Raw genomic sequence first — 18,032 nt, forward strand, 5'->3', positions numbered from 1 at the left:
ATAGCAGTCAAATTCTGGGAGGGCAAAATACTCACAACGATGTCCTCCTCGGTGACTCTAGGGTGCAGGTTATTCACAGTCATCTTGGTGCCCTCCAAAGGGCTGAGGATAGGCTGCCACAGACAAGCGTGTTACCAGAAGGCAGAGAAAAGCTGCTCCAACAGCAGACCTCAACCCAGGCCAGTGGCCCGGAGGGCCCACCACCCAATATGTCCCCAAACCCCAATGCAAAGGGACAGAGCCTCTTGTTTCCCAAATGTTCTGGGCCGCCTTTCAGGCCTCTGAGCCTCTCTGCCTGGAATGCCACCCCCATTTCAAGACCCACCCAGCCCAGACAGGATCCGATCCCTAACACCTTCCCAGATGTGCCCAGTGGAATTAGCTGCTCTGTCCTCAGTGTCCCCGGTAGCTCTCCTAGGCACAACTGTTGTGTCAGGAGACACAGTGCTCTGTCCAAGCCTCTGTCTTCCCCACTCGTCTGCAAGCGCTTTGCGTGCACGGACCGCTGAGTCTTTGTTTTGCTCATTTGTAAAGGGGGTGGCAATGCCCGCCTCAGAGAGCGGTGAGAACGCAGCAGGGCAAACAGAGCACACTGCCCACCCAGCACAGGCCAACTGCCGCGGCCACTGCCTCTCCTTCACCTTCACCTCACCTCAGCAGGCGGCGGCTCTTTGGGGGAATCCTCCTTGTTCACTAGTGTCCTGGACATGGTGGTCAAGGCTTTTGTTCGAACCGAGGAAGGGAGAGCAGGTGCTGTATAGGCATCATTCTGAACCACTTTGGTGAGAGGGGGGGCCTTGGATACGGAAAGCTTGGAACTGTTCAGCCCAGCCTACACAAAGAAGCAGACAGCCACTTGAGAGGCTGGCAACCTGGATGCCCAGCGAGGGGCTGACAAGCTCCACCCGAGGCCTCCCAGCTTCCCAATTCTACCAGTGGCCTACAGCCAGAGGGCTGCCAGCGACATCCCACAGGGAAGGGGTGGGAGGGGAGAAAAACACAACCTGCACACACGCCCACGGAAGCCACTTTCCAGGGTTAGAAGCCCTTGGCAAAAAGCTTCCATACAGCACCCCCCAGGACCCACAGGCTCACACATACTGTTTAGACTTTAAAACCCCAACAATTGGGGCTGGTGAGAAGGCCAAAGCTTGGGGTCAAGTGTGTTCCCACATGTGTTTCTATCACAATGATCATCAGCTCCAGGCGTAACTCCCAGCTTTCTGGTCCTTGTCTGGCCACCCAGAGGCACCACCACATGCAGGTCTGGCCCTAGCAGCTCCCAGACTGTCAAAGACACACTGGCAAAGTCTGCACATGGAGACCAGCAGACATAGTTCATTCCCTCCCCCCGCAACCCCTAGCTGGGGGTCTGGTCCCTCAGGAATATAAAGCAATAAAGTCCCTGGTACTAATGTGTCCGAGGAAAAAGGCGCACAAGGCAGAAGTGGCAGGTGGTCTTGCTGACTAAGGGTGGTGTCTAGCAGGCACTGACTCGGGGAGGGAAAGGAGTGAAGCTGCTAAGACTATGGCACAGGGTCGATTCACCAGTTTCTCCAGCTTTAGATAACCCGTGCTCCCTGGCTGGGCTCCACTTCCCTCGAGCCACTTTCTTGGTTTCGAGAGCCGGTGCAGGGCAGTGGTCACACTCATGGCCCAGGAGCAGAACTGCTTACGCCCGAATTCCTAGACTCCCCCCTTACAAGCTGGGTGACAGTGAGCAGGTTTATTTGACCTGCCTGTGCCTGGCCCTCCCGCTAGCATAGGGCAGTAGTGGCGCCTATCTCACAGCAGGGGGGGAGGCGGCTTAGATGGGTTACAAGAAACATGCATTTCAGGGACCTCAATGAGGGTTAGTTACTGAGCCAGATCCCTCTACAGCAGGCCCAGCAGTCTAATTACGGGAAAGGCCAGCCCCTCTGTAAGATACTGGCATTGTTCACCTTCACACACCACTTATAGAGATTCACTGATAATCAGGAAACTGGTCCATACATTCAGTGCAGTGACCAAAACGGAATCTCTGGGCCCGGGAACAAAATAAAGGCACTTGGTTTGTATGCCCCCAGGCCTCCCTGTCTGCAAAGACCTCCCGTATTTTCCCCATGTCGTGATCTCCTTCCCTGCACGGTATCTGACCAGTATCCTAGTCTATCAAACTTTCCCTGCAAGCAGGCTGTACCTGGTGGAACCCACCAGTAAGGTTCAGGTATTTTGTTACCATACTAACCAAGGGAATCCAGATTTAGGAATGGGGTCAGAGCTGATGACCATGGAGGAAAGGGGAACACGTAGCTTGTTCTGTCAGAAATAAAAGAACCCCCTGTGGGGTCATTAACATTTCTCCCAAAGGGTCTCAGACCTAGTTGTGGGACCTTAAACAAATCACTAGATCCCCTAGTCTCAGCATTTATAGAATGAGGGGTTGGACTAGTTCATTCTGAAAATCCTAAGACCCAAATGAAGAAATATTCCCGAGCTGAAAAGCCTACTTCCCACCACTTCTACCCTCCACCCAACCAGACGCACACAGCGAGCATATGAAACATGTAAAATGCCCTACCACATGGTGGAGAAAGCTGCCCGAGACGGCAAATTTCATCTTACTCGGAATGGGAGCCGCCATGTCATCATCTTCATCCAGGTCATACACATTCTGAGAACAGAGAAATACAAGCTACAGGGGCACGTGGGCACCAACCGAGGTCTGGAGCAAGGGCAGCAGGGAGAAGATGCTGGAGTGACTGAGGTGGAGGGGCAGGGGCACCTGAGGACGCTGGGACTCACATCCTGACAGGTGGCTCCCCACCCACGAGGGCCTGATGGAAGGGCTGCAACTTCCAGGTACATCAGAAGTATCTTTCTACAAGTGGACAATGGCTAGGAAGAGTCCCCAAAATATCTACTTATATCCTTTGGCTTGAAAAGCCCACCCCAGGCAATGTGATCTACAGAAATAAGCCTAAACCCTAGAAAAGGCATTATCCACAAAGATGTTCAGAGAATTTGTAACAGTGAAAAGTACAGTAAAATGGTATAAATCAACTGGAGCGTCAACTCAGTGGATTGTGCAGTTATTACAAATGCCACTTACAGTAAATGTGAATCACAGACAAATGCCTGACTTATAAAGTGAAAAAAGAATGACACAAAATGAAATTAAGAATATAACCACAATTATAATTGACAACTACGTGTCAATTAACTAAGAACGGCATTTAAAAACCAAGAAGGAATCAGGCCAGAATGTCAACAGTTGGCTTTGGAGAGCAGGAGCACAAGGATCTTATTCTACTAAATTTTTTTCTATTTTGTAAATTTTTTGTATTAAGCACATATTAATTAAAAATATAGCACATTTTTCACACCATAAGAGGCACCCAGATTTTAGAGGAAAATTGGGAAAAATTTTTGAAGAAAAATATGGTAAAATACTTAACAACATAAATATTTCACCAACGTAAATGTAAAGCTACATTCGGACTATAGGCTGCACCCCTTTCCTCCCAAATTTGGGGGGTGCATCCTATAGTTCGAAGATATGGTGTATGCTTTCAATTTGCCTCTCTGTCCCTCTCCACTTATGAAATTTCTTTTTTTAAAAAGATTTTTTATTTACTTATTTTTAGAGAGAGGAGAAGGGAGGGAGAAAGAGTGGGAAAGAAACATCAATGTGTGGTTGTCACATGGCCCCCACTGGGGACCTGGCCCATAACCCAAGGATGTGCCTCAACTGGGAATCGAACCAACGATCCTTTCGTTTGCAGCCTGTGCTCAATCCACTGAGCTACACTGGCCAGGGCACAAAACTTCTTAAGACACATAAAACACAAAAAGTCAAATGTAACCCCACCCCAATTCTTCTAATTGTGAACCTCGGGCCAGGCATCAGTTAACCCACCCATCAGGCCCAATCAAACACATGCCTGTGCTCACATCTGCACACATCCACACAGGACACACACTCACATTCTACCTGTTTGGACTGGTGATGATTGACGACATTAATCCTCATTCCAGCAGAATGGGCATGGGGTGGGGTCATGGCCTTCTGCTGTGGAACCTAGAAACACCCACTGGTCATAATTCATACCACAGGATCCACGTGCACGATCACTGAACTTGGAATACAAGGGACACTCGGTTTTGGTCCTTGGTAAAAGGCCCTGCAGAGTGCCTCATACCCAAAGAAGGAGAGTGACAGGAAGACCTGTCGTCTCACAGAGCAGGTGATTATGCATGAGCAGGGCTCAATGAACCTGGCTCAAGGAACACTGCCTGCTGCTATGCCCATTACCAATGTTGTTGTGAAGATGAAATGATACTGATATTGTCTCCATTCCCTTTGGGGCGGTGGCTGTGCAAGTGGCCAGGGCAAAGCACGAGGAGCCAGGTCCTCCCAATGACTAGCTGTGTAACTCTGGCCATAGTAATTGACATCTCTGAGACTGAGGTTCTTTAATAAAGCTGGGATAATAACCTCAGGGTGGCCGTGAGGAATACGTAAGGTCACACACGTTAAGGGCCTGCTACCTAGCACATGCTCAACAAAAGTTCTGTCCCTTCCCTTGTCTTCCCTCCCCAACCACCTCAGTTGAGAATGTGACTTCGTTTCTCTGGACGTCCCCCTCTTTTATATAAAACTGGGTTAATACCTTGCCTTCCTCATATGGTTACTATACAAAGACTTGGGGGAGCTGTCACCTCACCCAAATGCTCCCGACCCCTGCTCCCTGCCGGAATCTAGTTATCACTGGCTTCCAGGAATTCATGACAAGAGCCACACATACCTGGATGGTTTTAGTGAGCTTCAGAGCTGGGGTCACTGTCCCGACAGGGGGATTCATGAAGGCAGCAGGGGAACTCCGCTTCAAGCTGAGCTTCTCCCGGGCATCAGTTACCTGGTGGGGCTTTGGGGGCACTGTGCCCTGCTGCTTGCGGGAGTTCAGCATCTCTCTGGCATCCTGTACTTTCCCTTTGATCCGGAAACGGGCATCTTTCTGCAAAAGCTTTTCCCGGGCATCTTTGACTCCCAGCTTGAGCCGAGCATCCGAAAGGCCAATTTTCTGCCGAGCGTCAAACCTCTGCTGGAAGGTGGCTGTGCGTGCTGGCTGGCTGACAAAGCTCTGCTGGATCCCAATGTGAGATCGAACCCCTCCAACTCCTGGCCTGACATTGAGCCTACAAATAAAAATTGCAATATTAAGTGGATCTGGATATCAATAGCTGGAGAAACAAGAAAATAAAGGAGGCTGGAGGAACAAGAAAACTGCTCCCTGTCTGAGGAGACAAATACTGGGTTGGCCAAAAGGTTCATGTGTTTTTCTCCTATAAAATAAAATACACATTTTTCATTTTCACCAATAACTTTATTGATTTGGATGTTTTGAGGACGTTCCATCATTTCCACGTAGTATAACATTGATTGTTCTCAATTAACATCTTGATTTGACCACCATCACCTTTAGCTAAACTACCTAGTCGTGGAGCATCGTCCAGCAAGAAATCTCTAGCACAAAACTTGTCAAACCACTTCTGACAAGTTTGATCAGCCACAGCCACCTTCTCCACATGCTGCACGAATCTTTTTTCATTTCAGTTGAATTACCTTTCTTTTTAAAAAATATCTTATTTATATTTTTCCTCACACAGGTAGCTTTATTTTTTAAGTATATTTTATTATGCTATTAGAGTTGCCCATTTTCCCTCCCCTTCATCTCTCTCTGCCTTGCGCCCCCTTCCCACCAGCATTACCCCTGCACCTTTAGTTCTTGTCCATAGGTCACTCATATAAGTTCTTTGGCTTCTCCATTTCCTACACTATTCTTTTTTTTTAAATAAAAACTTGATTTACTTATTTTAGACAGAGGGGAAGGAAAGGAGAAAGAGAAGGAGAGAAACATCAATGTGTGGTTGCCCCTCAGAGACCCCATACTGGGGACCTGGCCTGCAACCCAGGCATGTGCCCTAAGAATCGAACCAGTGACCCTTTGGTTCACAAGCCAGTGTTCAATCCACTGAGCCACACCAGCCAGGTCCTCCTACATACTATTCTTAACCTGCCCCTGTCTATTTTGTACCTACCATTTATGCTTCTTATTCCCTGTACCTCCCTCCCATTCTTCCTCCTTCCCCTCCCCACTGATAACCCTCCATGTGATCTCCATTTCTGTGATTCTGTGCCTGTCCTAGTCGTTTGCTTAGTTCGTTCTTGTCTTTGTTTTTAGGTTCAGTCGTTGATAGTTGTGAATTTGTTGTTATGTTACTGCTCATAGTTTTGGTCTTCTTTTTCTTGGATAAGTCCCTTTCACATTTCCCATAACAAGGGCTTGGTGATGAACTCCTTTAAAAGCTTGACCTTATCTGGGAAGCACTTTACCCGCCCTCCCTTTCTAAAGGATAGCTTTGCTGGACAGAGCAATCTCGGATGTAGGTCCTTGCCTTGCATGACTTTGAGTACTTCCTTCCAGCCCCTTCTTGCCTGCAAAGTTTCTTTTGAGAACTCAGCTGAGAGTCTTACGGGAACTCCTTTGTAGGTAACTGTCCCCGTTTCTCTTGCTGCTTTTAAGGTTCTCTGCTTATCTTTCATCTTGGGTAATGTAATTACAATGTGCCTTAGTGGGTGCTTCCTTGGGTCCAACTTCTTTGGGACTCTCTGAGCTTCCTGGACTTCCTGGAAGTCTGTTTCCTTTGCCAGACTGGGGCAGTTCTCCTTCATGGTTTGTTCAAATACGTTTTCAGTTTCTTGCTCTTCCTCTTCTCCTTCTGGCACCCCGATGATTGGGTGTTGGAACGTTTAGCCTCTCCTCATTTTTTGAATTTTTGTTTCTTCATTCTGTTCTGGTTGAAGGTTTATTTCTTCCTCCTGCTCCAAATCGTTGATTGAATCCCAGTTTCCTTCCCTTCACTGTCGGTTCCCTGTGTAATTTCCTTTATTTCACTTTGCATAGCCTTCGCATCTTCCTCTCTTTTCTTCCTGAGCCAACCATACTCAACCATGTCTGTGAGCATCCTGACTACCAGTGTTTTGAACTCTGCACCTGACAGGTTGGCTCTCTCTTCCTCGCTTAGTTGTATTTTTGGAGCTTTGACCTGCTCTTTTATTTGGGCCAAATTTCTTTGTGTGGGCTGGCCTGTTAGGTTGTAAGGGGCAGAGCCCTGGGTATTTGCCAGGGCGGGGCAACCCAGGTTGCTGGGTTGTGGCACTGTATGTGGGGGAGGGGTCCCAGAGGAAACAGCGCTGCTCACTTGGCTCTGGACCAGTTTTCAGCCACTTCTCCCCCTTCCCACAAGCAAACTGGGCCCTTCTGGTGCCGATTCCAGGTGTGTGAGCTTGTGTCTGTTCTAGGACCCTGTGGGTCTCTCCAGTGAACTCTCCTGTGAGACTGGGAGTTTGTCTCGCCACCGCAGCCCCCATAGGTTCTTACAGCCAGTGGGTTTGAGGCTCCCTTTCCTGTCTGCTGGAACCCTGGGTTGCACGGTCTGTCTCACTCCCCAGTTGTTCCACACACGAATGTGGGACGGCGTCGTCTGCCAGCTGCCACCTCACCCTCCCAGTCCTCCTCCCAGCTGCCCGTCTTTGCCCCTCCTACCAGTCTGGATGAATGTTTCTTCTGTAGTTCCCTTGGCTGTCGGACTTCCATGCAGTTTGATTTTCTGGCAGTTATTTTTTTTTAAAGATTTTATTTATTTTTAGAGAAGGGAATAGAGGTATAAAGAGAGGGAGAGAAGCATCGATGTGTGGTTGTCTCTCATGTGTCCCCAACTGGGGACCCAGCCCGCAACCCAGGCATGTGCCCTGACTGGGAATTGAACCAGGGACCCTTTGGTTGACAGACCAGAGCTCAGTCTCCTGAGCCACACCAGCCAGGGCTATGGTTTGTTGTTAAATGTGCTGTTGTCTTTCTTTTGGATATGTGAGGAGGTAAAGTGTATCTACCTACACCTCCATTTTGGCCAGAAGTCTTTCTTGAAATAGTAAGGCATAATACGCCAAAAATGTTACTTCCTTGTATCTTCAAAATTAAAATGGTCACATAAATCTTCACTAATTTTGGTAAATTTATTTTAAATGCACACTGATACGACAGCTGTCCCAATACAACACAATCTAACAAATTGTTTCTTTCAAGTGACGTTAAAGAGAACTACTTAAAGACAACTAGGTGCTACTAGCGCCATCTTATAGGGGAAAAAAAACCAAACTCACTCTTTGGCCAATGCAGTAATTAGTAGAGACTTCCTTCCCAGTTTTATGGCTTCTAACCTTGCATTGGAAGCAAAATTACAAAGGAGGGACTGGCAATTTCTACCACTCGGTAAAAGTGTGTTTTGCTCCTGCCCCGACTCTGGCTCAGTGGGCTGGGCACTGTCCTATGGACCGAAAGGTCACTGGTACCTCTCCCAGTGGGGGTACATGGCTGGGTTGCTGGCCAGTCCCCAGTTGGGGGTGTGCAAGAGGCGACCGATCAATGTTTGTCTCCCTCTCTTTCTCCCTTCCCCTCTCTGTAAAAAATACATACTTTTTAGAAAAAGTGTTTTGCTTCCTATACCAGGTATTTTGAGACACCATTAGGGACACAGGACGTTCTAGTCAGAGTGTGGGAAATGCCCCCTACAGCCCAGCCTGAGGCTTCTTGCTCTTGCAGCTCTGGCAGCAGGAGGCACTGAGCACCTGGCCCCACCCCCTCCACCTCCAGCATTCTTTCGCTTCTCCCCTATCACTTCCACAGCTACAGGGTCTCTCCTAGGAGCATGCAAATTCCAGACAAGTTTCCATTAAGGCACTTATCATGCTGCATCACAAAGATCTGTTTACAAGCCTGTACCTCCTGCAGGACTAAGAGCTTCTCAGGGGCACGCCCTGTAGCTCCTGTCCAGTGTCAACCAGGCACCAGGAGAATGACAAAGGCTCAAAGAGCTTTCGTGATCCAGAGCTCCTGCTATGTGCTAAGGCCCGTACAGGGTTCCTATAAATCATTATTCTTCCAAGCTTATACTGTTAGTTGCTACCACTCCTACCTCCTCTGTGTAAGAATCCTATCACAGGGCTAGTGGCATGGCTGGGACTGGACCACGGAGCCCACAATCTTTCTATTGTGACAGGCTCCACGCTTCCCTCTTTCCTACTCCAGGCCCCAGGGGAGGTGAGAGAGAAGTGGTGGCAGTCCCCGAAAGTGCTTCTCCCCGAGCAGACTGCCTCTGCAAAGGCAGCCCCCAGCCAGCCCCCACCGACCGGCGTAACTCCCGCTAGGATCCTGGCCACCAATCGCTTCTCTAGCGCCTAACCACACAGCCAGGGCATATAGGGTAACCCTGGCCCTAACCCTAAAAGGGGACCCACCAGGATCTTGCCTGCCCCTAAGATCCTAACTCTTGCAACAACTTCAGGAAAGGACAAATGGAACCAGGCTGCATAAACGTCAACAGTGGAAGACTTAATTGATGAGCACATCCACCAGGGGGATCAGACACATCCTAATTCAAACCTGAGCCTGCCCTGAAGATTTCCTGTCTTCGTCTGTCTTCTCCAAATCCCACCTCCTCCCATCACCTGGGTACCCTCATTACCAAGGGCTTCCTGACACTTGCAACTAAAGGAGGTAAGATGCTGTTAGTGATGTGGGAGTTGGAAAATTTTAGTTTTAGGTAATAGTTAATAAGCATTAGAAGTGAATGCATGTAAAAAGCTACTGTTTCAGGAACTGAAGGTTGGCCTACCTTAACTTCAGGTGACCACAAACGATTCAACCTTTTTGTCCCAGAAGAGACCATAAGCAATCAAGATGGTATCTGAGACTTCCAGCCAAGATGGAGGCGTAGGTGGAAACACTGTACCTCCTTGCACAACCAAGTTTAAAGACAACAAAGTTTTAGTAACAAAAACGCAACCAACACACAGAAAATTGAACTGTAGGGAAGTCCAACAACAAGGAACCATTCATCCAGACCGGTAAGAGGGGTGGAGTCAGCGGCTGTCGGAGCGGGATCACGCAGAAAAAAGCGGTCAGACCAACCCAGACGTGCCGGCGGCGGCTGGCAGATCCCAGGTGCGAATTGGCAATGGGCAGACCCAGTGAGGGTGCGGGGCGGTTGGCTGACCACAGTCACACATCCACATGCACATAAACCAGGCAAAGGAGCGAGCAGTGAGACAGACTGTGCAAACCAGGGCCCAGCGACGGGAATTACAGCCTAAAAGCACCACCTGGAAAAACTTTGGGGGTTGAGAGGTGCCACGTTACCTGATTAACCTGTTTCCTGAATTCCAAATCCCTTCCCTACGCTTTTCCTCCTTATAAAAAAGGACGGCTTGTAAGGAAATGTAACCTGCTGTCTTCTGATATTGCCAGCCATCTGAATAAAGCACCCATAAAGATTCAGTCTGTCTCTGCTTACTGGTTCTGGTAGTAACAGGCAGCATGAATGTTGACTTTTCTGGTTTCATTATCATGTGATAGGCTGTGTGACTTTATAATAGCACGAAATACAACAAATCTAGGCCCCATGGTATCAATTATGCATTCAAAAACTAAAGCTAGCCCTGTCTGGTATGGCTCAGTGGGCTGGGCCTTGTCCCAAAAACGAAAGGGTCACTGGTTCAATTCCCAGCCAGGGCACATGCATGGGTCGTGGGCCAGGTCCTCAGTTGGGTACATGCAAGAGGCAACCAATCTACTCTTCTCTCACATATCAATGTTCTTCTCCCACCCTTACACTCTTTCTGAAAAATAAAACAAAATCAGCCCTGGCAGGTGTGGCTCAGTGGATTGAGCACCAGACTGCAAACCAAAGGGTTGCTGGCTCGATTCTCAGTCAGGGCACGTGCCTGGGTTGCAGGCCAGGTCCCTAGTTGGGGGTGCATGAGAGGCAACCACACACTGATGTTTCTCTTCCCATTTCTCCCTCCCCTCCCCTCTAAAAGTAAATAAATAAAATGTATTTTTAAAAAGTGTGGGGAGGGAACAAATAACCAACTCAAAGTGATTATTTGGAGTGATTAAAGAAACAAGGAGATTCTTTTCATTTTTCTGAGTAGCTTTTATTCATAACCACCAAAAGCTAGGCACACATCAAACGTCAATGATCAGGTAAGGGGGTATACATTGTGGTACATCCACACAATTAAGTATTATTCTGTAATATAAAGCAATGAACTATTGATATATTAAATAACACAGATAGAAGCTCGAAGACATCATGCTGAGTAAAAGAAGCCAGGCATATGAATTCATACTGAAAGACTCCATTTCCATGAAGTTCTAGAAAAGGTAAAGCTCTACAGTGACAGTAATCAAATTAATGGCTGTGCCCTGGCTGGTGTGGCTCAGTGGATTGGGAACCGGCCTCGGAATCAAAGGGTCACTGGTTCAATTCCCAGTCAGGGCACATGTCTGGGGCACGCGCAAGAGGCAACTACACACTGACATTTCTCTACCTCCCTTAAAAAAAAAAGAAAAAAAAATCAATGGCTGTACAGAGAACAAGATTCTTGAAAACAAATTCCGTCTCCCTAAACAGAGAATGGAGAAAGGGGCAGATTAGTGCAGCAACAAATGAGGGGCAGAGATTAGGCCTCTGTAATCTTAATTTATTCATATTCTTCAACCATTTCCCTCTCTGATAATCAGTAATGGCTGTTAAGTACACTCCTGAGAATCCACAGGAGCCTATGGTTGGTAAGCAATGTCCACCACAGCCACACAGAGGCGGGCACCTGGCTATTAGGATGTATGAAAAATTTTATAAAGAAGGTGACCTCAACAACATTTTTGAGCACTTACTGAAGGTCCATAAACTTTGACATACCACTTTTAACCCTCACAAGTCTGAGAATTAGGTTATTATCTGTATTTTATAGAGAAGAAAACTGAGATTCAAGGAGAAAATCCCAAATCACACAGCTATAATGGTGAAGGCTGGATTTAAACTTCACTATATCTAGTTCAAGTACCAATAAATTAAGCATGGGTCAAAAATAAAGACCAGAGCCCTGGCTGCTCAGTGGATTGAGTGCTGGCCTGGGAACCAAAGGGTTGCCGGTTCAATTCCCAGTCGGGGCACAGGCCTGGGTTGCAGGCCAGGTCCCCAGTTGGGGGCATGTGAGAGGCAGCCAATCAATGTTTCTCTCACATTACTGTTTCTTTCCCTCTTTCTCCCTCCCTTTCCCTCTTTCTAAATGTAAATAAATAAAATCTTGGGAGAAAAAAAAAAGACCACAACTTGAAGGGTGAGTACTGTCTGCAGGTTAAGGGAAATCTTAGGACTCCAATCATGCTCAGGGAAAAAGCCGACTCACAAGTGGCCAGATGGTAAGTAAACACGCACAGAGGAACAGAGGATGTCCACACACTTGGGACCCACACACCATACTGCTTGTCAGGCAAGAAAGACCACTAGAAAGTACCAGCCTTGTGCTGCAGTATATTATCTACTGGAGCAGTGCAAAAGGTACACTTGGGAAAGGGAGGTGATACAGTTTGGGTGAGTAAGCTAATTTCCCTCAATTCCAGGCATTCAGTTCCCTGGTCACACCAGGTCTTTCCCAGGTCTTTCGACTGCTCTCCAGGACAGCTTCAGCAGGGCGCGGTGCTTAGGCTTTTCATAACCACTGCTCCTGTTCCTGCATGAAAAGACGGCTATTCATCCCCGCAGGTTTGCTTATAAGGCAAGCATTACTCATCAAGAATTTCTCAAATAAACATTCCTGCTAGAAGCAGGTCTCTAAAACAGAGAGTCAATTATGTTACCCTGCTGCCCCAAGAACTGTCGCGGGTTCCCTAACAAAGCTCAACACTTCAGTGGAGCCCCTGGTCTGGCCCCAGCTTCTGCCTGCAGACTACCAGATGATCCCCAAACACACACTGCACTTCTGGCCTCAGCAAACATTTGGGAGGAGGGGAGAGGGATGTTTCGAGCAAGTCTCTTCACTACCCACCCTGTTGTATCCGGAACAGTGCAACACTGCACTGCTTCCAGACACTTGCCAGGACTCCACGGTCCTGGGCAGGGCGCTGTGGGTGAGAGCGCCAATGCCCCACTGGAGCCTGAACACGAGGATGGCTGGACAGGGTCTGTACGGGGTGAGGAGTGCCTCACCGTCTCGGCTCCGTCTGTGGAGGGCAGAGTGGCGGCTGGTCTGGACGTGCATCTGGTCCAAAGGATGCAGGCCAACAACTGTGGCCTAGGTTATTACAAAGTGGATTTTAATCCTTGGGGTCTCTGGGTTAGAGTACATGTGCGTCAAGGTCATCTTTATGGGGAAAAACAGTCTGGCTCTATTTCTGGGGGTCAATTCTGAATTAGTACTTTAGACACATTAAGAAAAACAAATCGTTACCCTCCTGCCCTCTAAGAGAGTCTTGTGGAGATATTTTAAATCTTAATTCTTCCTCTCAGTTATGTGGTAAGTACTTTCCCTCTTCTTTGCTTTAGTTACACATCTCCTTTATCTTATTTCAAGGGGGAAAAAAAGCAATGAGGACCCAGACCAGGGCTCTGGCCTGAACTGAAAAGCTCCCTAACCCCCCGCCCCCGCTGATAGGGCCCGTGGCCCCTACCTGCCCCACTCGAGGCCCAACCCTCCCACCTGGGCTGCCTGCCACCTTCATCTAACTGTATGGACGCAGCATAGAGAGCTGCCCTCTGAGAACCAAACCAGAGTCCTTAACTAACCGGATCAATGATGCCCTCACACCTGAGGGAAGACAACGGTCAGAGGGACAGGCCTGTACAGCAGCTGGTGCCCAGTGCTGCCCCGAGGAGACTCATTTGTGCATCTAGAGCAACTGAAGTCACTACAGGTGTGCTGTGCGTGGGGAAAAAGCAATGCCTCACCGTGGCCTGGATGAAGCAGTACTCAATCAGGGCCCACACAACAGTAACGACCCATTTCTTGATGTACAAGGTGCAGTGAACACTGCAAGAGAATGGCCGCTCTGAAGTACAAGCACGTTTCATGCCCTGTGGGGAAAAGGGTTATTTACACTTCTATAGGCTCAGTCTTTTGGTATTTTTACTTTTCTGAAATAAATACAGGTTCTTCCTAAATTATTAAGATCAAAGTTCCTCGGACATCCAAGCAATGTTAAACCAAAGTTCCCAGTAAGGAATCTTCTAAAAAACATGAAGAAAAGACATTGGTTCAGACTTTTTACATTTCTTGACAGGGACCTTGAGATCTAGTTTTTCTCTTCACTGGCAGTGAAGTAAACTAAGAACAGAGTTTCTGGCAGGTTTAACTCAGAGCACGCAGTCAGCTCCCTCCATACCAGTCTCTCGCCTGCACATGCCCCCAGTCCGATCTGCACATGGTAGCAAAGCAACATCCTCACAATGAAAACTGGTTGTTACTTCTTTACTTAAACACTTTCAATAAAAAGAAAAAAGCTAACATCTATCAAGCACTTCATGCTCACTTTTTAAGTTCTTCAGACGTTTAACTCAGTCTTTACAACAGCCTAATGAAATCAGCACTGCCAACATTTCGTAGATCAGGAAACAGGTAATTAACCTGCAAAAGACCCTATGGAAAGTGGGAGCAGCAGGGAACCGAACGGGAGCAGCCTGGCTCTTGGCCCCAGTGCCTACCCAGCATGTCCACAGAAGGGGTTCTGGCTTCTACTTTTTAAAAAATCCTTGCCTGAGGACATTTTTTCTTTTTTTTTTAAGGTTTTATTTATTTTTAGAGAGAGGGAAGGGTGGGAGAAAGAGAGGCAAAGAAACATCGATGTGCAAAAGAAACACTGATTGGTTCCCTCTTGCATGCCCCCAACCCAGACTTGTGCCCTGACAGGGAACCAAACTGGTGACCCTTTGGCTTCAGGACGAGGCCCAATCCACTGAGCTACACCAGTCAGGGCTTCACTGCTTTTGGAGAGAGAAAAAGGGACAAACACTGACTAGTTGCCTCCCACATGGAACCAGACCAGGGATCAAATTCACAACCTTTCGATTATGGGTTGATGCTCCAACCAACTGAACCACAATAGCCAGGGTGGGCTTCTACTCCTCTGGGGAAAGGTCCGCAATAATTAGCATCACTTGCTGAACAACACTTACTGCCTGGTACAAACTTTAAAATATACATTCTTTTTATTTTTCTTGATTGATCGATTTTGAGAGAGAGAAAGAAGGGGGAGAGAGACATCAATTTGTTGTTTCACTTATTGACCCATTTATTGGTTGTTTCTTGTATGTGCCCTGACCAGGGATCAAACCCGCAACCTTGGTCTTTCCGGATAAAATATACATTCTTATGTTCTTATATTTGACCCTCTCAATGACCTACTAGTAACCATTATTACAAATGAGGAAACTGCCCAGCTCAGAAGTCAGCTGGCCGGGGAGGCACAGAACCCCACAGCTGGCCTGCCAGGCTGCAGGCACAGTCCCTGCTCTTCGCCCCATATGCACACAGGCGGCTTTCCCGCAGCCCCACCCACTGCCCCACCCGAGCCTCTGCCCACACCCACACCAAAACAGTACAGGCTGAGCAGACAGAGACCACCTGCAGTCAGGGCCTGCGGGGCGGGACTGCAGGGAGCACGTCCTACGATGCCCGCTCATTCTGCAACTGTTGAGCAAAACTCCGAAACCGGGACAGTTTAGAAGTGGCCAGAGGATGCAGCACCGATTCCACGCCCGTTACTAGAGGAAAGACCTAGGAGAGAACTAGTCCCGAGGAATGGCTGGGGGAATGAGTACTGAGAGCATGTCATGAACCGAACCAGAAGCCAGGTGAAGCGCTGGCCAGTAAACTGGGGCGGGGGCACATTTTAGACAGCAAGGGAAAGAATCTGTACTTCAGCCACAAGCACGAGGCGGTATTAACAAGCATCTGCTGAGTGAATGACTGAGAAAACAGTATGTAACATCTTTGCAGCCGGCTGTACACATTTAAACTAATTGGCGTGCGCTGGAAAACCGCCAGCAGCTCACGCCCACTCACGCGCACAGGTGACCGGGGCCTTGCACGGGCTGGAGGCGACTGACAACACTGGAGGGGCGCGAGGGAGGGAGTTGGGGCACGTCCAGCAGATCACCTCCGAAGCTCCTCGCTCAGCCGAGTTTTCTCCGAGAACCGACCTACAACCACCCGGCGGCGGCCAACGGGGGCGGAAGGGGCGGGCAGGAGAGCGCACAGGGGCAGAAACGGGAATGGAGCGAGACTGGACTCGGGGCGGTGAGCCCACCAGACAACACACAGATGACGTGTTATAGAGTCGCAGCCCTGAAACCTCGGTAATTTTATTCACCACAGTCATCCCAATAAACTCAATTTAACAAGAGAGAAAATAAACAAGAGAGAAAGAAACGGCCAACCTCCGGCCGGTTTTCCTGCCCACACCCGAGGCCGCCTCCGCCAGCGCCCCGGCGCGCTCAGCTCCGCGCCTGGAAACGGGGGACCCCGTTCGTAACGGGCCGACAACACCGCGGGTACACGAGCGCGCCGCCCAGCACGCCGCGCACAGGGACGCGAGTGCTAACGGCAGCGGCTCCGAGCGGGGAACCGGGTGCGCCAGTTAAAGGGTGTGCAAATTAAAGGTCCGGGCGGAGGCAGAGCAAGTCGCTTCTCCGCTGAAGTTCAGTCGTCCTCCCTCGGGGCCGCGCTGAGAGCACGGAGAAGCGCGGCCCAAGCCCTGTCTTGAGGGAAGGGGGCAGAGCTGGGCAGACCCTGGGGACCCCAGGGCAACCCGGCCCCGCCGCCGCCGCGGACTGCGGCCCCGCCAGCCTCCCCCGGCCCGTCGGAGCGACGGTGCCTGCAGCCAGTAGGCGGCCGGATGTCCAGGCCTGCGGCGGCGGCGGCGGCCGGGCCAATGAGCAGCCCGGCTACGGCAAGGGGCGGGAGCAGGCGGCCCCCCGCGTCGCGCCGGGGCCTCTCTCTCCTCAGCCCCGAGCCCCGCTAGGCCGCGGACCCAAACCCCGAAGGGAGAAAACGCCACTCACCGTCCCTTTGCCGCAGCCCCGCGCTTCCGGATAAGCTCGTCCAAGGAGATGTCCGCCATCTTGCACCACAGAGCAGCTTGGATTCCCCCTTACGCCTAGACCCCGCCCCTTCAGCCGCCACGGTGCGGCTGTTTCCGGCGCTCGGTCGATGAACTCTCGCGACAGCTCAAATAAGGCAAGAACCGGAAGGGGCGGAACGCTCTCCAGGAGCCTTAGCGACACAGTATGCTTATCTGCATATGTAGGGTCGGATAGTTATCGTTCTGTATTTTCCCTTGGACAAATAATATGAAAAGCGACATAAAGTATTAACCAGTATTAAGACCAACCTCAAAGGAATGGGAATCTTAATTCAACGATCAAGTTTGAAACTCACCGTAGAATTAATAGGATTAAAATTCATTATGTATGAAGTAACAAAACTACACCTTTATGCCTTAAACTTATGAGTAAGGAAAATAACGATTCGGGGTGACGCCCGAATCCTCACTGCTAATGTGAGACGAATTTTTGAGCGGGTAAAGGTTGCCCCTAAGGTGACCCGCCTACTTTGCGGGATGCCTGGGAGTCGCGATCTGCCCGTCCCTTTATGCTTAAAAAGCAGACGGAATTGTAAAAAACAGAGTGCGGTTGAGCTAAGGCTACTACTTTGAAGTGCAGAACCCGAGCGGCTGTCGGCCGCACTCGGCAGGTAAATGGCTTCACCTACTAGTTCCCCATCCTACTGATCTGGAGAGGACAAGCAACACAGGTCATTGCGAAGGTAGACTCATGGAAGTGTTCTATTCGTGGAATTGCCTTGATGTGACTCCAGCGCCGAGCTTGACGCACTCGGCGAGTCAGTAAGAACGTACCACGTCTTTAGGAAAGCGTCGAGTACGAACTTACGGGTCTATGAATTTCATGGTGGTATAATTTTCTTAGTCTAACACCGCGAATGGAGTTAGGTACTGAAATTGGTTAATAAGGAGTAATCTATTCTTGACAGAACATGGCGCTACAATTAAAAAATCTGGCACCAGATGCTCCGTGGAAAGACTGGGCAGTGGTAAAGCCGTAAGGTCTGAGGCTGGGCACCAGAGGAG

General features: G+C 49.2%; 1 protein-coding gene and 1 non-coding gene across 3 annotated transcripts in view; one reads left to right on the forward strand and one right to left on the reverse strand.

Annotated features, from left to right (window-relative positions):
* The window catches only part of POLDIP3 (DNA polymerase delta interacting protein 3), a 28,334-nt gene extending 11,267 nt beyond the window's left edge, over positions 1 to 17,067 (reverse strand). The window contains exons 1-6 of one of the 2 annotated variants that reach the window (XM_037028494.1): positions 16,948 to 17,066; positions 4,791 to 5,181; positions 3,977 to 4,063; positions 2,564 to 2,656; positions 653 to 832; positions 36 to 113 (exon numbers count right to left, since the gene is read on the reverse strand). In XM_037028494.1, the coding sequence (XP_036884389.1) occupies positions 36 to 113; positions 653 to 832; positions 2,564 to 2,656; positions 3,977 to 4,063; positions 4,791 to 5,181; positions 16,948 to 17,006 (888 nt within the window). In that variant the 5' untranslated portion in view covers positions 17,007 to 17,066. Of the gene's footprint in view, positions 1 to 35; positions 114 to 652; positions 833 to 2,563; positions 2,657 to 3,976; positions 4,064 to 4,790; positions 5,182 to 16,947 lie in introns of both variants that reach the window. The other variant, XM_037028495.1, reaches the window with a different exon arrangement.
* A 312-nt stretch (positions 17,068 to 17,379) lies between these two features.
* On the forward strand, positions 17,380 to 17,529 carry LOC118974940 (U12 minor spliceosomal RNA). The gene has a single exon (XR_005063980.1). It is a non-coding gene; the product is annotated as a U12 minor spliceosomal RNA (small nuclear RNA).
* The last annotated feature ends 503 nt before the right edge of the window (positions 17,530 to 18,032 follow it).

This window comes from Sturnira hondurensis, unplaced genomic scaffold, assembly GCF_014824575.4.
Source record: "Sturnira hondurensis isolate 20B ecotype Veracruz unplaced genomic scaffold, ASM1482457v3 Scaffold0019978, whole genome shotgun sequence".
In the NCBI taxonomy this organism is placed as follows: domain Eukaryota; kingdom Metazoa; phylum Chordata; class Mammalia; order Chiroptera; family Phyllostomidae; genus Sturnira; species Sturnira hondurensis.